At 44.2% G+C, this 21338-nt stretch overlaps 1 protein-coding gene across 1 annotated transcript in view; it reads right to left on the bottom strand.

The window, feature by feature from the left end:
• The window catches only part of PPA2 (inorganic pyrophosphatase 2), a 460434-nt gene that overhangs the window by 277835 nt on the left and 161261 nt on the right, over positions 1–21338 (bottom strand). Inside the window, exon 5 of the mRNA XM_078676619.1 lies at positions 7170–7289. Within this exon, the coding sequence (XP_078532745.1) occupies positions 7170–7289 (120 nt within the window). The remainder of the gene's footprint in view (positions 1–7169; positions 7290–21338) is intronic.

The following is a 21338-nucleotide window of genomic DNA, read 5'->3' as shown; positions in this document are numbered from 1 at the left end:
CTAATGATAAAAAGTGTCCGGCCCTCAGTCAAACGTGTTCTAAATGTAAATTGAAAGGACATTTCACTGCGTTGTGCAAAATCTAAAATCTAAGGTCAAGGAAGTAGAGATTTATGAAGAATCCACTGTAGAATCGGATGATAATGTGGAGTATGTTCAGACAATTGTTCAAGTTGATAGTAGTTCAAACAAAAAATCTAGTCCCTTAGATGACATTTTTGCTGAAGGTGAAAAGACTATAGAGTATTGTTTGATTCTGGTGCTAAAATCACGATCATTTCAAATGAGTTTTTCAATGCTAAATTGAAAGGGAAGGTATCCCTTTTGAAACCAGATATCATTCCGCTAGCATACGGTGGAGAACCTATAAAGCTGCATGGATATTTTATGGGGCTTATAGAGTATAAAAGTAGGTTAGTATCTGGTAAGGTATATGTCTCTAGGAAGGGAGACAGCATTATCAGCTGGATACACCAAGGTGATCTGGGGGTATTTCTAGATCCCAATGCTAATCTGCCCATACAGTTAAGGGATAGGATACAAATTGTGGAAAAAATTGATGAGGACAAATAGGTATCTGAATTAAAGAAGGAATTTCTTAATGTGTTTAAGGAAAGCTTAGGGTGTCTAAGGGGGTATCAACATAAAATTAAATTGAAAAATCATTCTGTTCCTGTGTGTTGCAAGGTGCGTAGCGTGCCTTTATCTGTAAAAGAAGATATGAAAAAGGAGATAGAAAAATTTAAAGAAAATGGGTTAATTGAAGAAATTGAAGGTTGTGAGTGGATGGCTCTGGTCGTCGCAGCACGCAAGCCTAATGGCGATTTACGCCTGTGCATTGACTTTAGACAACTTAACAGGTGTGTGGTTGTCGACAGATATCCTTTGCCCAATATTGCAGAGTTGTTGGTGTTGCTTGAGGATGCTAAAGTATTTAGTACGATAGACCTCACCTCTGCATATCATCAGATTGAGTTAGAGGAGTCATGCAGAGATTATACATTGTCCATCACACCTTTCGGCAGTTTTAGGTTCAAGAGGATGCCGTTTGGCTTGGTATCTGCCTCTTCCGTGTTTCAGCGAGTTATCGAGAGAGTCTTAAAAGATGTTTCTGGTGTATGTATATATCAGGATGAAGTATTAATCTTTGCTAAGGATGATTTAAATCACGATGAAAGATTGAGATTGGAATTGGAAAGTTTCAATAAACATAATCTTACTGTGAAGGTGGGCAAGTGTAAATTCAGATCGAACTCGATAAACTACTTGGGTCACAATATTTCAGGTGATGGTGTGAGACCTAAAACTGAATTGATTAACACTATATTGAAAATGAGTGCTCCTGAAAATAAGGCAGAACTCATGAAATTCTTAGGAATGATTGAGTATTATGCAAAATTTGTAGAAGGATTTGACAATTTAACTGTCAATATGAGGAGTTTATTACGAAAAGGAGAAGATTTTCAATGGTCAAGTCTTTGTGAGAATGAATTTATTGAGATTAAGGAAAAGTTAAGTCAAACTCCTTCCTTAAAAAGTTTCAACCCCAGAAATAAATCTATTTTACTTACTGATGCTAGTGAAAAAGGGTTGGGTGCTGTGTTGAAGCAAAATGGTCCAAATGGGATGCAGACTATTATGTTTTTGTCTAGAAGTTTAAGAGATGCTGAAACTCGTTATTCAGTTGTGGAAAGGGAAGCCGTAGCAGTTTTTTGGGCTATAAAGAAGTTGAAAAAATTCCTGTGGGGCTTACATTTTGATGTTCATATGGATCATAAGCCTTTGGTAGAGATTTTTAGTAAAAAGGGATTCGATTTGGTCTCTGGGAGAATAACTAAATGGATTATTGGTCTTCAAGAGTACAGTTTTGGAATTAAATATATTCCTGGCATTGAAAATTGTGTTGCTGATGTGCTCTCTAGTTTAGTTTCTAGTGAGCAAGATGAAGATGATTCTGCTGATATAGATGAAGAGTTGATATGTGTTGTTGATTATGAGTTCATATCTGAAAAGAAGTGGTCTGAGGAATTAAAAAAAGATGAAGTATTCTGTGATGTCATGTCTTTAATTAAAAATGGTTGGAATAACAACAAGGAAGGGTCAATTGTAACCAGATCATATTGGTGGTTCGTAATGAGTTATCTGTGGATAATGATTTGCTGTTTCGTGGGACAAGATTAGTCCCACCGTCTAGTCTCAGGAAAGATTTGATTGATTTAGTGCACGTCACATTCAGGTCTATCTAAATGTAAGGAGAGGCTGCGTATGTCTTACTGGTGGCCTGGCATGGACATAATGGTTGAGCGAGTCATTAGGGACTGTGTACATTGTAACATTAGTGGCAAGTCTTATTGCACACATGTGCAACCCATGATTTTGAGGGACGTCCGTGTGGTCCTTGGCAGGATATAGCTCTAGATCTGGTTGGTCCTATAACAGGTTAAAGAGTCACAAATGTTTTTGTTAGTGGTCATTGACATGTATTCTAGATGGCCTGAAGTTTTTTTCTTATCTGGGGTGAATTCTGGTAGAATTATTCAATGCTTGAATAAGTTGTTTGCCAGGGAAGGGTTTCCTGCTACAATTTTGTCAGACAATGGAGTTCAATTTGTCTCTAGAGAAATGGAGAAATATTTATCTTGTAGAGGCATTGTTCATAGGACCTCTTCTCTTTGTCACCCAGAGGCCAATGGTATGGTCAAAAGGTTTAATAAAGTGATCAAGGAAACCATTGGATTAGCAAAAAGTATGTTTTTAAATTGGAAAAAAAAGTGTGATGGCAAAGGTGGAGGAATACAGGCATACTCCTCATTCTACAATGGGAAAAACTCAATTTTTCTTGTTTCGAGGGAGAGTACCGAATACGGCAGTTGAACCTTTTTGGGTTAATAAATATGAATTAGTAAAGGGAAAGGAAAGTGTGTGTGATAAAGAAGAAATTCTCAAAAATGAGGAGGACAAAGCTGAACGCAGGAAAGCTTAATTTGATGTTAAAAAAACTGTCAAGAAGACAGTTGTGAGAATTGATGATTGGGTTATGATAAAACGTCCTGGCATGGTGAGTAGTTCTGAAACAAAATTCATGAAGCCAATCAAAGTGATTAAGGTATTCAATAATGCCATTCAAACACAAGATCATCGCATATGGAATTTGAATAGAGTTGTGATTGTTAGGAGAAACTTGCAAAATGGTAAAAATTTGATTTCATTGGAAGAAAATAATAGTTGTATGGAAGATTCTAAAACCATTAGATCTTCTACAAGAGTGTCCAAACGGCCTGGTTATCTTACAGATTTTGTGTGATTAATATTGATGTAAAGCCTGTATTCGTTTTATTGCAAAATTGAGGAGGGAAGATGTGTAGTATTTGCTGTACTGTAGCTTTAATGTTTCTAATGTAGAATCTTAAGTATGTAATGGTTGAGGTTTACATGATAACATTCTATTTGGTGTCAGTTTATTTCTTGTTTGCTTGTGCATGGATGGGATCTTTTATGCTCTTGGATTAAACTTCCTTTTAAGTTATTCCTGTGTCCTGATGTAATCATTGCAGATACTTCAAATGCAGATACTTCAAAATGCTAATGTCAGCTTTTTTAATGTGATAAAAATGATTCGAAGTAATAGAAAGGAAAGTTTATTTCAATATCCCAATTTGCTGCATGTTAGAGCGCTAACTAGTTGTGCAGCCTTTTTGTTTTTTTAGCTGACTTTTGCATACTACGTGGAGAGAGTTTTACTTCTTTAATGTGGTTTAGAAGTCAAAGTTGTAGGGAATAGGTTTAGAACCTTAATTTAAGTGGGATGTTGGTTGAGCTGAGCTGTGTTTTTCCAACAGGCCTCAGGTTCTCGTAGGTCCACAGTAGCGCTGGCAGGCACCCTTTCAGAGAGGAAGGACGACCTTCCTTGCACAAAATGGATTTCTCTGTATCAGCAGGGCGCCCAGTGTGATTATGGCACCACACTTATGGGCCGCCATTTTGGATTTGGGAGTATGGCAAGGAACAAAATTGGAGGGAAAACTCCAGCTGCAATTTTGGAGAATGGCAGTAGGACTATTGAGAGGAATAACTCAAGGTTTTTCCATTAGAACAACGGCCAAGGGTTTAACGAGTGCAGCAGTTAGGTAGAGTATTTGGCACTTAGAATTAAAAGTTTAAGATTACAAAAATGTGTAAGGAAGAGGGAGTTTCTAGGGCTCAGGTCCAGGAGGAGTTTATCAAAAAATAATAGAAAATGAGGATAGAACTTCTGTAAAGGAAGATATGGAGCAGGTTTTGAGTAGAAAGAGGAAAGGAATGGATGTGACTGAAGTGGTTGAGGAATTTTGGTCTTTGGATGATAAGGAAATGAGGGATGTGAGGCTGGAAGGTGGTAAGTGTATGAGGAAAAAGAAGCATATGGAGTGACTCGTGATGGGATTGGCACAGGGGGGGGTTGGGGGGAGGGAGATGGAGTCAGATAGCTGTCTGTTTTATAGGAAACGCAAATGCTGCTTTAACTACAGAAAGAAGGAAAGCAGTTCTAATGAGGAGAAATCTATCTTACATCAAGACACCATTCCACTGAATAGCAATCAACATAAAGTACCGGTTAACATTAATGACATTGTTACAGACTAGAATAAAAAGTATGTTCTTGGTAGTAGAGTCAGAATCATAACCTGAATGCAAAAAATGTGCAGAAAAAACAGTGAACACTAGTCTCTGAATTTCCTTCCCAAAAATGATTTGAAACTTGGAAAACAGATGATGTAAAATCAAATCGCCTATATTACAAACAACACTAAAAGGTTTGAGAAGAGAATATAAAGAAGCCGTATAAAATGCAAAATTCAATTTTATTCAATAGTATAGGGACTTTTACCAAACCGCTTACAGCTTTCCTCCACCTTATTCACTCCAACTGCACAAGAACCTTGGAATCCATGCCAAATCCCCTAACCTCTAAATGTAAAACATGGTTTACTTACTTCACAGCCACGATCAGTCTTATTTAAGGTAGAATCAAGGCAGATTCAACTTCTGGCCAATCACATTCTTCGAAAGCAACAAACATCTCAGATTATTCAGTAATTATGATTTCTTCACGAACATCAAACAGCTCAGATTGAAGGATTATTAGTTAGACAGCCAACCAGCAAGCATCATCATAGCCACATTTCAAGGCTTTGAAATGGTCTGAGTGCTATGATTAATGCATTCATAGCCCAATATTCTCATAACTGAGGATTGTTAGTAATTGGGATAGAATGGAGAGACGTGCTCTGAAAATCAGATATTGGTGAAGTATGTGAAAGACTACTATTGGGAGCAGGTAAAAGTGCCAGAGCCACGACAGAACTCCCTTAAAATAGGATGGGGAGAGAAAATGAAATGAAAAAAACTCTACTGAACGCAGAAGGAGAGGTCTTGCAAAGGATGTAAGTAGGTACAAAGCACACCACTGGCAGTGGGAACAGACATGATCACTGTTCCGATGGGGTGACTGGAGTCAGGAACAACAAACCTCAGCAAGATTTTTAACGAACAGACTTGCTTGTGCAGACACCTGGAAGACATCATGGTCTCAACGTGGAGCCTCACTTGTGATGGTGACTTTTTTGAGAAACAGAAACACCTACAAGCAGCAATGCGTATAAGGCGGTTCAAAACTATAACACTAGGAGCTAGCACTTTACGAAGAAGCTGAAGCAGAACGACCACCTAGCACATCCTGAGGTGGGGCACCAGTTGAAAAGGCACCAACTTCTATGCAGAACCACAGGTTAGGTGGGGGATTGGCAAATCACAAAGCCATGAGAGAGAGCCCTTTAAATAGCATAGGCATATTGCTGCAGGACTCTTTTTTTTCTGACACAAACGATGACACTTTTTACCTTGTAAAATTTGCGTTTGAGAAAAGCCACTCAGCTTGTACAGTATTTTCGCAAATCTTGAGATCCTGATTTGGGTGGAAGCTCCTGTTCGCGCTCAAATCAGGATTCGCACAGCAGTCATGAACAGCCCCTAAGAGTGCTCCCTTTGTACACAAAATGTAAGAATCTTAGGCCCTGGACCGGATAGCTGAGGAAATACCATTGTTAACTTAGTATAACAACCTGTGTGCAAATTACACATTGCAGGGGTTTGTGCATAGCTTTGCCAGGTCAAATCTAGCAGAAATTTCATTTTTACAGGCAAATAGTGCAGATACAATGTTTGTACATCTTAATAGGCACGATACCACGAGCTGAAACTGATGTCCCTCATTTAGAGGTGCACAACGAGAAATAAGGCAGCGATTGCACACCACTTAAAAACAGGGAGATGACGCTCTTTGCTAGAGTGTCAATTTGGGCCTCAAAGACTCACTATATAAATTTAAAATTAATAAAAGACTTACTAGGGCCTGAAAGTTTCTTGTTGATTTCTGAATGTGGAGCAAGAACTAGAAGAAAAAGAACTATATATATCTATACCGACTGTTAATGTGTACTACGTTCAAAGCAAGTGCCTTCAGATAAATTGACGGAAAGAGTGGGGCTGGGCAGATAATTTATCAGGTGGATTGTATGATGCAATACACTTGCTGTTGTACTTAAATTATGATATAACATACATGAAACTCATTTAATAGTTATGGTTAGCAGTAAATAGCCATCAGTTATATTAAATTCAAAGAATGTGTGTTGTATGTGTTTATAAGTATATGGTTCTATAAAACTGAGTACCTACCTGAAGAATGTCAGTGTAAAAAGAATAATGGTAAGTGACTGCAACCCTTTAACCTGAGATGAACAATACTGTAACACTCTATCTAGAGAATTAATACATTTAAAGTTGTGGTAATACAGAATCCAGATATATTCCCAGAGAAAAGATAATTTCTAATACATCAGATCTTTTAATAACCCAGATCAGCTAAATAATGGTATCCTACTTCTTGAGTACTAGAAGCCCAAAGGGAAGGACCTTGCTTACACGCTTTATAAAATCAATCATTGAAAAGGGAGCAAAAGTTATGAAAAAGGAATCAATGATTCTAAGCACTTTCAGGTGGAACATCCAGATTTACATATTTATTGAACAATGCTTTCAACAAGAATTCTAAATTGAAACAATACTATTACACTTGCGTATGGATTTTAAGAGCATGACATAAATTAAAACATGTGGACAAACGTCACCTGAGGGAGCGCCCCGTAGTTCCATATATACCCCTTGTGAGGGAATATATTTGCCACGTGTCGAAGCTTCCCTTTCTTTGTGTCTTGCTTAATGGGATTTAGAGACTCCTTTGTTGCAATCTAAAAAACAAACACAAAAGAGTAGAGAAAGAGAGAGGATGTTAATACATATGGTGCATTATTGTCATGCCCCTCAGGGCCGGCCTGCACATACAAGCGTGTGCACTGACCGACCAGTGCAGTACACATGTACTGTATGATCAGTGCAACAACAGTTTTTGCAAGGATTGAAATTTACATTTCGCACTGGTTAGTGAGCGACTGTAAATGCTGCTGCCAAAATGCTCATTCGCCCAAGAAAAATACCTCAGTCAACTGAGCAATGCATGTCATCCGGCCCTACATAGAATGAAAGCAACGACGACAAAATCACTATCCAATCAACCAAATAACAGTCAACAAAAATGCAAGATCTGTTCCAAATTATGCAGTTAAATTTCTCTCTATGATTTTACTCTCCTAGTCAAAACATAGTAGAAGGACACCCTGTTAGTTTACGAGTGTCAGTGAATCTTCTCCTTTTTTTAAAAAAATATTTTTTATTGGATTTTTACACTTACAACATATGACAAGTAACATGTAATCATCATTGCGTTTGTACATACAGGGGTGGCAGCCCATGTTGCTTTGCTGCTGGTTGTACAGTTTACTCATAGCGCACATAAGCTTGAACGTCCCTACATCTCTACAATCCCACATATAACATATATTCATTGGCGCTTTGTGCTAGGGGTAACCGTCCGGTTGGTCGGATTGAAACAAAACATATGCATGACCGGCCCCCTGTCCAACTGTCTACTCTGAAAGAAAAAGAAAGAGAGGGGGAAAAAGAGAAGAGTTTGGGGGTGAAGAAGGGGTGTCCTGCTCTAGTGGTTGGTGTGAAGGTGGGCCCTTTGATTGTTTCTAGCTAGCACTTACATGGGGGCTCGTAGGGTACTAGGAACGTATCCAAGGATGCCCACATATCCCTGTTGGGTTTTCTCCATGGTGTGTTTCGTAAGGCTGTGATGTCGGCTCCTCTCAGGTAAGTCACCCAGTTGAGCAACCCCCTGAAGGTGACTTGGGAGGTGTCTTTCCACTTGGTGAGTACTATCTTCAGCTGCCATTAGCAGGAGATCTAGGAGGTTTCTGTCATGTTGCGTGTCAATATCAGATGTTATAAATGCGTGGTGAGTGAGGCAAACTCTTCTTTTTAAGTGTGCAGCCTAAGGCTTTATTTATGAAGGTAAATATTTGTTTCCAATTTTTTTTTACCTTTGTGCAGTGGAAGATGAGGTGTGCCAGGTCCCCCTGTTCTCTGTCACAATTCCAGCAGCGGTCATTTTCCCTCAGCCCTAGGGCCGCTGAGCGAACTGGGGTCCAGTAGGTCTTGTGCAGAAGCCAGAATTTTGTCTGAGCTAACACCGGGGAGATCATGTTCTTCGATGGGGACGACCAGAGGGTGTGTCTCTCCTGCTCGCTAAGTGCGGTGTCTAGGTGTGATTCCCAGTAGCTGGTTGTCTTATCGTTAAGCTTGGAGGAGCTGGGGCGGACTAGTTTGTATATGTGGGACACCTGGTGGCCCACTTTGTTCAGGTTTTCCATATACTGGATGATTTATAGTTTGTGTCTTGCTATTTTTGATTTGGTTAGGGCTGTTCTGATTTTGAGGAAGTTGTAGAGTTCTATATCTGGTAGGTTATGTTGTATTTTTAGCATGTTGGCGGTGTAGGGGCTTCCCCCTTCCTCCAACTGGGCTGGGTATGAGATCCCTAGTCTTTTCCAAGAGTCTATGGCTAGGGGTTTCCCTCTATATTTTAGCTTGGAGTTTGCCCACAGTGATTCCCAGTTAGAATTGTTAACACTGTGTTCCAGTTTTTGATCTACCTTAAGCAGGGCGTATCTAGTGTTTTTAAGTATAGGGATATTCTTTTGTGTCTGTTTGTTCGCGGTGAGAAGTGTTAATGGGTCGATATTGTTTAGTATGGCTTTCTCAATCCTGAGGAGTACCACCAAAGATAAGGCTAAGCAGCCGATATTGGTGGAATGAGACACTAGTGTGAAAGAAGAAGTCCTTCTTTGTTTTTAAGGAACCCCTCACTCACCGACCTGGTCGGTGACATGCTTCATCATCGGGGCCACCTTGACAGCCAAGTGCCGCCAAGGTGTGCTGCGACACCTGAGATACAGTGGAGCGGGTATGTGAGTGATGAATGTGAAAAAAGAAAAAAGTCAGTGAGTTAAAAATTGTCCTGGTATGACTTATCAAATATTATTTATTCCAAGGCTACTGGACAATATTAAAAACAGTGTGTGTTGATACAATAAAGGCTTTAATAGGACCTAGTGTATCCATAGTATGTGTAGGTCTACATGTTTCAAACCAGAGTGGGATTTGTCTCTGTTTAGTTTGTAGCCGGAGTGGGTGGAGTATTTACCTATGGTGTTCATGAGGGCAGTGATAGAGGATTTGGGGTTCTCTGTGATTATGAGCATGGCATCCGCATAAGCTGCAAATTTTGCTGTGGTCTCGTTGATGGTGACTCCCAACATTTCTCTATTGGCTACAATATCTCTGATCAGGGGTTCCAGCGCCAGTAAAAACAGCGCGGGGGACAGGGGGCACCCCTGTCTTGTCCCCCGTTGATGGGTGAATTGATCTGAGACTGCCCCATTGATAGCTATCTGCGCACTGGGGTTTGCGTACAATGCCATCACCTTCCTCATATACTTATCTCCCAGGTTGTACGCCCGCATGCACTGTTCTAGTGAAAAACAAGTCACCTTTTCCCCCTTGAAGGCGAATTGAGAGCTAGACATTGAGGTTAAGCTGAGAAAAAGCCAACCAGACGTGTAGGAAATGTAAGGCAGACAGTTGAGAAAGTAAAATGGCTAATATATTCCTCCAAACAATGTGGCCTTTTCAGATCAGAACCTAACTCAGGTAAGGAACCACAGAACGAAGATATGAAAGAAACAGAGCAGTGGGAAGGTCTACTGAGCAGCAGCAAGCGGACATAGGAAAAAAAAATATTCAAACCAGAAAAACTTTACGGTAAAAAATATCAAAGGTGATCAGCTTCAAGCAAATGTGAAAAAAGTAGATGGAAGGTTTTACTATGCATTTAAAAAATCCTAAAGTGGAAAAGTTACTCACCTGTGGGAATGGATTTGCGTGATGGATATCTTTTCATATTTATTATGTTTAAAACACTTTCCAAATGTTGAGGATGATAATGAAGAGAGGCAGAAAGAGAGCATGAGTGTTCCCGTCTACGCACTTAAGTGAATGATGACTAAGGATTCATTTAACTCTTTTAAAATAGTCCACAGTAGCAGTGCTCTCTGTATTTTCACAACTCGAAAAAGGGGGCAGATCAATGGATACGCACAAACATTTTACGAGGGGCCACAACGTTTGGTCTGTGGTGTGACTTAGGGACGCATTGATGGCAGTGGCAGTTTGATGGTGGGATGATTGTAGGGGAAGGGAACATGTACATCTAATGACTAAATTGCACAATGAGAAACCAGAAAACCTGGGCTCAGTCCTGGCATCGCCACTTGACCAAACTGTGTGATCCTAAGCAATTGTTTTATTTCACTCGCACTCCTTTTTCTTCATCATCACATACAGGGCCGACTGGGAACTGAAAGCAGCCCTGGCAATTTTGTTGGCCCGGCCCCAACCCACGGGAGAGGTTAGCGTGAAGCACTACTGCTAAACAAAGTTGGCCCCCAGTACTGCTGCTTTCGTTACTGGGGGCCGATGTTGCAGCATAGCTGCAAAACCGTCCCCCACCGCTTCAAAACCGCCCCCACCCTTCCAACCTCCTGGGCAAACGCCTGATGCTTGCTACAGCCAGTCCGGCACTGATCACATATAGGAAGACCTCAAAATACTTGCCTTCAGGTGTGCGCTGTATAAAACCTTGTCCTGCATTTGATTTTTCTCCTCAGATTCGTGCAACACTCTGAAGCAAGGGACACAGCGATTGGGACTTGAGAGCAACCCCATTAAAACAAGTACACTAGGCCTTCTCTGGGGAATGGTAATGTGCGAGTGTGGATTCCCCTCCCCCCACTGGCATGTGCAAAGGCCTGGCGAACAGTGAAATAACGGCGCTGTGAGACCCGGAAGCCGCATTAGGAGGGGGCAGAGATTACAAGCAACGGGGAGCATTGAGGGGCAAATAAAGAGACCTGAGGTGCTAACCACTCACTCTGGGCAGGGTATATCGATCATTTAAAGAGGGCTGAGCAAAAAAGTTGGACTCGAGAATTTGCTATCAAAAAGCTTTGCAGAGGGTCTGACCGACCATAGTGCGGAGCAAGGCACTTGTGCAACACTGCAGGCATACTTGGAGACACACTTGAGCCCAACGTTTGGTATCGCGCCCGGAGAGTACAGGCTGTGAAGAAGCGGAAGCGGATTATGTCACAGAATTGAGACGCACAGGGCACCTTTCATCATTTCAGAATGTTAGCTGTACACCATTCAGAAATGTGAACATTAGTTAGGAGGCTTTACTTTGTAAAAACTCCTGCCTTTTGTTTAGAATAAATTAATAGAGTTATTTTGCATGGTACAATGGCAGAGGTAGAAAAGGTTTGTGATGATGTCCAGTTTTGCTTCTTTGGTCCTGAAGGAGTCGAAGGAAAATGAGGACTTGGTATCTGCAGGTGTAGCAGAACAAGAGAACGGTATTACTGTTGATAACTTTCAAGAAGAGATAAAAAAAAAAGAACAGAGTATGTGCAGAGAAACCGGACTGTATTTTTATATGTTGTCGATGCACGCACTACAAAAGTCAATCTCGTTTTGTTACTCTTTCTACAAAAACTGAGCAAGACAACACAGATAAGCAAAGAGAATTTGCAGCTTATTTATTTGTAAATGAACACTTTGATTGTTCGACATGACAAATTATATGTAAGTACTGTTATAATAAGTTAAAGGACAATAAAATGCCAGGTAGAGCAGTCCACAACAATTTAAATTAGCTCCAATCAATCAAGAACTACAACATTTAAATGTTTATAAATCAATTCGAATACAGTCTATACATCCATTCAAAGCTATAGTCAGTATAGAGCCAAAGACAGGGAGGTTACAACAAAGTCACAGAAAGCTTTTAAAGGAAGAGTTGTGCACTTGCCATTAGATTTCAAGCAGAATATTGAAAAGGCATGGGTGCAGATAAGTTTGGAAGGAGCACTTATTGTCCTAGTCAACGGTGTTCCTAACAAGAGCAAAACAATATGGCAAGAGCAAGTAGTTGTTAGTAAAGTAAAAAGAGCAACATTATATCTGGTACAAAATAATATTATAAAGATATGTAGATAACCCATCAACATCAAAATGTCAGATTGAAAAGGTGAATCGATCCCTATCAGAATACATTTATTTACATTACAGTATCCACCTTCTGCATTCTAAAGAGAATATTGGTGATGCAATTGCTCTCTTTCAAATGAAAAAACAAGAGGAGCTCCCTTGAATGTGTGGGAGAAAAGTTTAGAAGCTCAATGTTTTCAGCATCCCTTCCCCACAGTAATGGGTGGTAGGTATTATGACCGGCCTGTACAGATACCAGCAGCTGAGTACAGATCAACTAGGCTATACTCAGAGGATCGTTCATTTCACCAGTGTATTCCCTATATATTTCACCTATTATTTGAGGGTGATTTGTCAGGCCTATCTAGGCAGTAAACCATATTTTCAAGACAGGAGTGAATCTGGAAGATCTCAATGCAAGGGAATTTGTGGACAAAGCTCAAGGAAAAGAGGAAAACCTGGAATACAACTTGATTAATTTGATGGCATACCAAAGTGGCACCAATGAATATTGGCATAGCCGTTATGGTGAGCTGAAATGCATGTTGAGAAACCAAGTAGCACCGACCTGGTTCCTAACATTCAGTTGTGCCAAGTATGCATGGGGTGACCTCCTTGAATTCTTGCGAGAAATAAACTCAAACATAAAAGACATCAATCTGCAGGCACCAGGAGACCTTTGCTCACTGGACCCTGCAAACGTCTGCATATATTTTAACCATAGGTTTCAAGCGATGATGGTTTTCACCAGCAACAAAAATAATCCTCCTCGTGGTGAAGTAACTGATTTGATTTGGCGCAAAGAGTATCCAGAGAGAGGTGGTCCACATATTCACATACTGTTATAAGGAAAAGATGCCCCGAAAATAGGAACAGACAGTGATAAGTCCGTCTGGTCTTTCATACAACAATATGTTACAGGCACCTTCCCAAAATATGTTGTAGACAAGGGCTTGAGACAATACGTTCTACGGTTTCAAAGAACAAATTACTTACCTTCGGTAATAATATATCTGTAAGAAATATTAGTTTGTGATAGATTCCTTACCTTAGAATTACCCCCAGGCGTCAGACTGGACTTGGAAGGTTTTCATCAGCAGTACCCCTCCCCATCGGAAGGTGGCGTGGGGCGGCTCCGAATCCGTCATTGGCGTCGTGGTTGCCGAGATGACGTCACAGCAGCTACTTAGACGACACCCTCGCGGCTGACGTCAGTTCTGTTCATTACTTTCTGTGCCAGGAACGCAGAGCCATGCAAGATACTGACCACTGGTGCATTGAAACTAGGGCCCTGATAGGGATGACCTTAACCCTAGAAATCAGTTTACAGGACTGGAGGATGGGTGGGGCGGTAAGGAATCCATCACTAACTAATGCTTCTTACAGATATTTCGTTATCGAAGGTAAGTATCTTGTTCATCTGGAAGAAACACGTTAGTGATAGATTCCTTACCTTAGAATAGATACCCCAGCAATACCAACCCAGGTGGTGGGTCTGGGAACCAAGATCACACCAGTAAGTCCTGGAGAACAGAATGGCCAAAGAAGCCGTCTCTCCGTACTTGGCTGTCCAGGCAATAGTGCTTAGTAAAAGAATGCAAACTTGGGTGGGGATGGACGGAGCATCTGAACCAATCAAACACTCACACCCAGTCAACAGATCTGGGTTTAATCCATCACCGTTCTTTAGCCCACTCTGCCACCCCAGTTCAGACATGGCCATATACAAATCAGTCAGACCCTGTGCCTCATGGGAACAGTCCAGCCCGAACTGCCAAGCCATGCCTTCCCTGGACCGGAAACAAGCTTCCGAGGACCGTTTTCTGGCATTTCAGCTGTCTTCAGCCCGGCTTGCTTGAATCCAGTGGCAAAGTGAGCAAGGGACTCAAGTCTGAGCATGCCCTGCCAACTTATGGCGAACAAAGTGGTACAGAAGGGGGTGGCGGGGTATGCTCCGACGTGAGTCCCTTGCTCACTTTGCCACTGGATTCAAGCAAGCCTGGCTGAAGACGGCTGGAATGCCAGAAGCCGGTCCTAGGAAGCTTGTTTCCGGTCCAGGGAAGGCATGGCTTGGCAGTTCGGGCTGGACTGTTCCCATGAGGCACAGGGTCAGACTGATTTGCCTATGGCCATGTCTGAACTTGGGTGGCAGAGTGGGCTAAAGAACGGTGATGGATTAAACCCAGATCTGTTGACTGGGTGTGAGTGTTTGATTGGTTCAGATGCTCCGTCCATCACCACCCCCTTTTGTACCGCTTAGTAAAAGTATGCAGCAAGGCCCACGTAGCTGCCTGACAAATGTCTTGTAAGGGGACACCACGTCCCAATGCCATAGAGGCAGCCATCACCCTGGTGGAATGGGCAAGCAGCCCCACCGGAGGCTCCTTTTTTGCCAGAGAATAACAGCCTTCAATGCACAAGACGACCCATCGTGATATAGTTCGCTTGTGTACGGCCCAACCTTCTTGGTGCCTACCTAGCCAACAAAGAGCTGGTCATCCACCCAGAACTGTTGTGTGCGATTGAGGTAAAATTAGAGCGCACATTTTGGGTCCAGATGGTAGAGCTCTCTTCCTCTCTGGAAGGATGCGGAAAGGTCGGCAAGGTGATGGTCTTCCCTATGTGAAAGGCAGTGACCACCTTTGACAGAAAAAAGGATGGACGTGTTCTGAGCACAACTTTGTCTGGATGGACAGACATAAAGGGAGGTTTGCAAGAAAGAGCCTGGAGCTCATTCACTCTCCTAACAGAGGTGATGGCAACCAGGAAAGCAGTCTTCAAAGTTAACAGACAAAGAGGACAGTTGTGAAGAGGCTCAAAGGGAGCGTACATTAAATATGTGAGAACCAGGTTCAAGACCCACTGTGGCATTACGAAGGGAATAGGAGGGAAAAGATGAGTAATGCCTTTGAGGAAATCTATTTACAACAGGGGACTTGAAAAGAGGGCTGATTAGGAAGCCTAAGAAAGGCTGACATAGCAGACAGGTAGCCCTTGATAGTGCCCAGAGCAGAACCCTGTTGGGCCAAAGAAAGAACATAAGGACTTCTGAAAGAAGGGCAGAAGGGGGATACACAGCCTTATGTGCACCATACCACAAACTTGTTCCACCTGCAGGCGTATACCAACTTAGTGGAGGGACGCCTGGCTGCAAGAATGGCATCACAGACTTCAAGAGGCATGTCGAAAGGAATCAACTGCTGCTGCTCAATCTCCATGCATGCAAGAAGGTGGAGACTGGACAGGTTCGGGTGGAGGATAGTCCCCTGCTGCTGCGACAGAAAATCTTCCCGAAGAGGCAGTCGGATCGGGGGATCGATGGGCATACTGTGCAGCTCGGGATACCAAACTCTTCGAGCCCAGTCCGGAACCACAAGAATGACTTGGGCCCGGTCGTGCCTGATTTTCTTCAGCACTCTGGGCAGAAGTGGTAAAGGCAGAAAGGCGTACAACAGACCGCAACTCCACTCGCGATGAAAAGCGTCGCCTAGCGAGTGCCGCCTTGGAAATTCCAATACGCAGAACTGCTGACATTGCACGTTCTCTTCGGTGACGAATAGATCTAACCAAGGCTCTCCCCACTGTGAAAAAGAGACCTTGTGCCACCTCAGAGTGAAGACGCCATTCATGATCCATTATGCACCTGCGGCGGAGTTTGTCTGCCATGGCGTTCAGTGAACCTGCCAGGTGTTGAACCACCAGGGAAATGCCCTGATGTTCCAGCCAAGTCCAGAGGCGCAGGGCCTCCTGACATAGGGTCCAGAACCCCACCCCGCCCTGTTTGTTGCAGTACCACATGGCAGTGGTGTTGTCCGTGAACACCTGCACTACTCTCCTCTTGACAGAGGGAAGGAATGCCTTAATGTTATGTTAAATTATTTTTATAATGCGCACAGCTATCCAAAAAGGGTTTCCAAGCGCAACCTGAAGGAACCATGAAAAAATGAAAAGAAAAAATCATTGATTAAACAACCATGTTTTCAGTAACTTACGAAAATTAGAGTAAAGTGTTTCTCTGCGGATCACTGTGGGGAGGGAGTTCCACAAAAGTGGACCCAGATAGGAAAAGGAACGGTCACCCATTCTTCTGAGTTTGATCCTGGGAATCACAAATTTTTCCTGAGTCGATGAACATAACAAACGGGCAGGCTGATAGGGACGGACTAGCTTTTGTAGGTATTGGGGAGCAGTACCAGTCTTAATCTTGAACATGTAGTTCAGAGTTTTAAATTTTAGCCGATTATCCACTCTAAGCCAATGCAGATCTCTCAAGGCAATGGAGGTAGAGGACATTCTTGGGATTCTGCAAAGCAGTCTACCGGCAGAATTCTGTACTACCTGAAGCTTACGTAATACATCTTTATTGGCTCCCAAAAAAAAAAAAATTCCCATAGTCCAGTCTAGATGTTACAAGTGCCTGGACAACAGTCCTTTGGGTAGTATTCAGGAGCATCCAGATGATTTTCTTCAACCATTTTAAAAGGGTGAAGCAGGTGGCTGCCGTTTTTACCGCATGTTGCTTCATAGATAATTTGCAGGCAATGATAAATCCCAAATTGCGAACATGAGAGGTAGGCAAGGGTAAAGTCCCCATTTCCGTGGGCCAATGTTGGGGACCCCAAAGGTCAGTATTTTTCCCAAAAATAAGGACCTCAGTTTTTTCACCGTTGAGCTTAAGTTGATTGAGTTGCATCCAAGATGCAATATTACTCAAGCCCACTTGAAGGGTTGAAGGTCCTGGCAGCTTTTCCACAGGAAGGGAAAAGATGATTTGGGTGTCAATAGATTAGGAAAAGAGAGACAACCCCGCCTCTTCTGCGTTTGCTGCCAAGGGTTGAACATATACATATACATTGAACTGGAGAGGACTTAAAATCGACCCTTGCGGAACCCCACAGGGAGAAGAGTAGATTTTAGACATAGCCTTAGATAAAAAAAATTGAAAGGTCCGCTTAGATAAGAAAGAAGACAGCCAACCAAGTGCTGTCCCGGTAATACCAAGAGACTGCAGGGATTTAATTAATACAGTATAAGAAACCATGCCAAATGCAGCGCTCAAATCTAATAATATAAGGGCCACTGTGTTACCTGCATCTAAGCGTTGACGAAACATTTTGGTAACCCCAAGAAGAATTGTCTCGGTTGAAAAACCCGCTCTGAAGTCAGACTGGGAGGAATGTAAAAAAATTAGAAGATTCAATCAACTTTGTTAACTGTGAATTTACATGTTTTTCCAAAATTTTGGAAAAGATAGGAAGTAGCGAAATGGGTCTATAGTTGGATGGCTGGGAAGGATCAGCATTAGCCTTTTTCAACAACGGGAGGACCATAGCGCGTTTCCAATCAGCCAGCACCAAGGCTTCTTGAAGCGAGGAGTTGAGTAGTTCCATAACGATTTCCAGGGAAGGCTGTTCGAATTGCAAGAGTGCCGAAGCAGGGAGGAGATCACAAGTACATCCGGATTTAATGCTACTTAAAAATGTTTGTAAAGAATTAATGTTGAGGGGCACCCACTTTTCAGTGCAAGTCGGATCGCCCGGAGCTGCAGAAGGCTGATATGGAGCCTGGACTCCGCCGGAAACCAGAGACATCCGTCACCACTGTGTTCTTCGGTTGGGAACGGAGAGGGATCTGCCTTTGACCCAATCCCGGTTCGTGAGCCACCACATTGTTGTGCAGTGCCCTCCGAGATCTGAACGTAATCGGACAGGTTCCCCTGATGCTGCGCCTACTGGAACTTCAGGTCCCACTGCAGAGCCCGCATATGCCATCTGGCATGATCGACCAGCAGGATGCAGGAGGCCATGAGGCCCAGCAGCCTCAGGGTCATCCTGACCGAAACTCAGGATAGAGGCTGAAAGATCAGAATCAGTGCCCGAATATCATGGACTCGCCGTTCGGGAGGATAGACCTGAAAAAGTGTTGTAGCCAGAAACACTCCGAAGAAGAGGAGCTTCTGAGAGGGAATCAGATGCAACTTCAGCACATTGATGGAGAACCCCAGCAAATGCAGGAGGTCAGCAGTAGTCTGAAGATGGGAGACAACTGTCAGGGGCAAGTCCGCCTTCAACAGCCTGTCGTCAAGGTAGGGGAAGACTGGAAACCCTGATCTGCGCAGATGAGCTGTGACCACCGCCATCACTTTCCTGAACACCCGAGGAGCGCTGGTAAGGCCAAAGGGGAGCACTGTAAACTGAAAGTGCTCGTGGCCTACCGTAAACTGCAGGTAACGCCGATGAGCCGGCAGGACGGGAATGTGGAAATATGCGTCCTGCCGGTCCAACGCTACCATCCAGTCTCCAGGGTCGAGGGCAGACAAGACCTGAGCCAAGTTTAACATCTTGAGCTTCTCCTTCCGGAGGAAGCAGTTGATGTCCCTGAGGTCTAAGATAGGATGCAGTCCTTTGTCCTTCTTGGGTACCAGGAAGTAGTGGGAGTAGCAACCACGACCTACTTCTAGCACAGCTCCCTTGGCTAAGAGAGCCGTAACTTCCTGGCGGAGAAGGGCCAAATGATCCTTCAACATGCGATGGAGTGCTGGTGGCATGGAGGGAGGGGTAGTCTTGAAGGGGAGGGAGTAGCCCCTTTGGACTATCTGCAAAACCCACCTGTCGGACATGGTGTTGTGCCAGTGAGGGAGGTGATGGCAGATCCTGCCGCACACTTGCAATTGGTGGCCCTGAACGGTCGGACCAGGAATGTTTGGAGGCTGCTGCAGGGGGGGCATTGGTGGACTGGCCCACCCGCTGGCCCCTAGAACCACAACGCTGGGCCCCCGTCCCCGATCAGCGCAGTGGCTGGGTAACTTCCGTGGTCCGGTGCTCTGGGTGGAACGTGGGGGGGCACCCCTTCTGTAGCCACGAAAGGCGCAAAGGGCAGACTGCATGGGGCGAGAAGATGCTGCGAAGACCAAGGATCTGGCCGTAGCCCGAGTCCTTGAAACGCTCAAGAGTGTTGTCACCAAACAGGCAACAGCCATCAAAGGGCATGTCCAAAGGGGTAGATTCAACATCCCCAGTAGGGGGAGAAAGCATACCAAGGTCTGGTGAGGTATCCAGATTTACTGGCATCACCCAACTCCTCTCGCCAGTCTGGCTCCTCAAGTTGGTCTGCTAGAGGGTCAACAGACCACCCAGTCCTCCTCAAGCTCCTCTGGCTGACAGTCAGGGCGGTGGGCAATGCCAGGGATGAACAGTGGCACAAAAGTATCCTCGTCGTTCTGCCACCGTGTCCACGTCGTGGGTGAGGCTGGGGTCGACACTGGTTGGGGGCACAACTGGCGTCGTGGGGTAAACATCGTTTACAACGATGTTTTCACAACGCGGTACCTTTACACCGCGGCTGTGACAACGCAAGTCGTTACCACGACTTGCGCTGGAGGGCGCTCAAGGTCTAAAAATAGTTAATTTACTATCCTAACACCTTCCCTAGGGTCCACGGGGACTGGTGTTAGAATAGTAAATTAAACTATTCGAAATCCGCGCCCCCCCAACGCAAGTCGTGGTAACGACTTGCGTTGTCACGGCCGCGTTGTAAAGGTATGCGTTGTGACGGTACGCGTTGTACCGTCATATATCCGCGTCGTGGGTATCGCTACTGGAATAGGCACCGGGGAAGGAACCGTGAGGTCGAGCTGCCGGCATCAAAGGCACAGGTCCTCCACCAGAGTCCATGGGGCCCGAACGCACGCCTGCGGAGTTAGGCTGCCCAAAGATCCTGTGCAGCGCTACGTAAAATTGACAAAGCTGAGCAGGGGACGCTCTGACTCCCGGAAAGGGAGGGAAGAGCGGAGCCATACTAGCAGGCTCCGAGGAAGGAGCCGGAAAGCGGCGACGCTCTGGGTCCCGCGGCACGTCGGCCTACAGATGGGGAGAAGGCGAAGTGTGACGATGCTTCTTTGCCTTCTTGTGCTTCGTCTTACCGGAGGAGTGTGAAGACTTCGATGACGAGTGGTGATGGATCCGCAACCAGTCCTGTGACCTTCCCCTCGACCGGTACCTCGAGTTGAGCGAAGCAGACTGCTGGGCCTCCAAAAGCTTACAGGACCGCTCCTGCAAAGACTTCGGGTTCAGGGCCCAGCAGTCGGAGCACGACTTCGGGTAGTGGTCCCGCTCCAGGCACCAAAGCTACACGAGGCGCGGTTTGGTAACCAACATCAACTTGTGAAAGGAGTCACAGGGCTTGAAATCGGGCAGACGGCTTGATAACCAACGTGCACCAGGAGTCGAAGACTCAAAAGACGTCGACAAAAAGTCGGAAAAAGCTAGTCAAAGAGCGACTGAGGGGCAAGCTCTCTCCGGATCTGCGCTGGCTGCAGGGAAAAAGAAACAACTGGCGTCAGCAAGCAGGGGCGGCGTCTAAGTAGACAATGCGACGTCATCCCGGCGACCACGATGCCGAACGTGGAGTTGGCCATCACCACCTACGAACGCCTAGGGGTATTGCTGATAAAAAATGTGTCCGGATCCAGTCTGAAGCCTGTGGGTAATTCTAAGGTAAGGAATCTATAACAAATGGTCTCTTTCAGATCACTTAGTTGACCGCATCGGGGATTTCCAACTACCCCACCCTCATTTTCAGGCAACGTTTAACACGGGGGATGAAAGGCACCAGAACCACAACTCAAGTTCTCACAACATTATTGATCTCCAATTGATCAATGGCAGAATGTTCCTTTGTAAGAATTTGTTCCTCTCCCTACTAGAAGGGCACAGCGGAAATGGCCAAGCACACTTGTGGCCCTCCCTTCTTCGACTGCTGCGGGTGACTGCTGAAACCACCCTTCAGAAGCT

The sequence above is a fragment of the Lissotriton helveticus genome, chromosome 2_1 (genome assembly GCF_964261635.1).
Source record: "Lissotriton helveticus chromosome 2_1, aLisHel1.1, whole genome shotgun sequence".
Taxonomy (NCBI): Eukaryota; Metazoa; Chordata; class Amphibia; order Caudata; family Salamandridae; genus Lissotriton; species Lissotriton helveticus.
The sequence above is the reverse complement of the archived record's forward strand: the minus strand, read 5'-3'. Positions and strand labels throughout refer to the sequence as shown.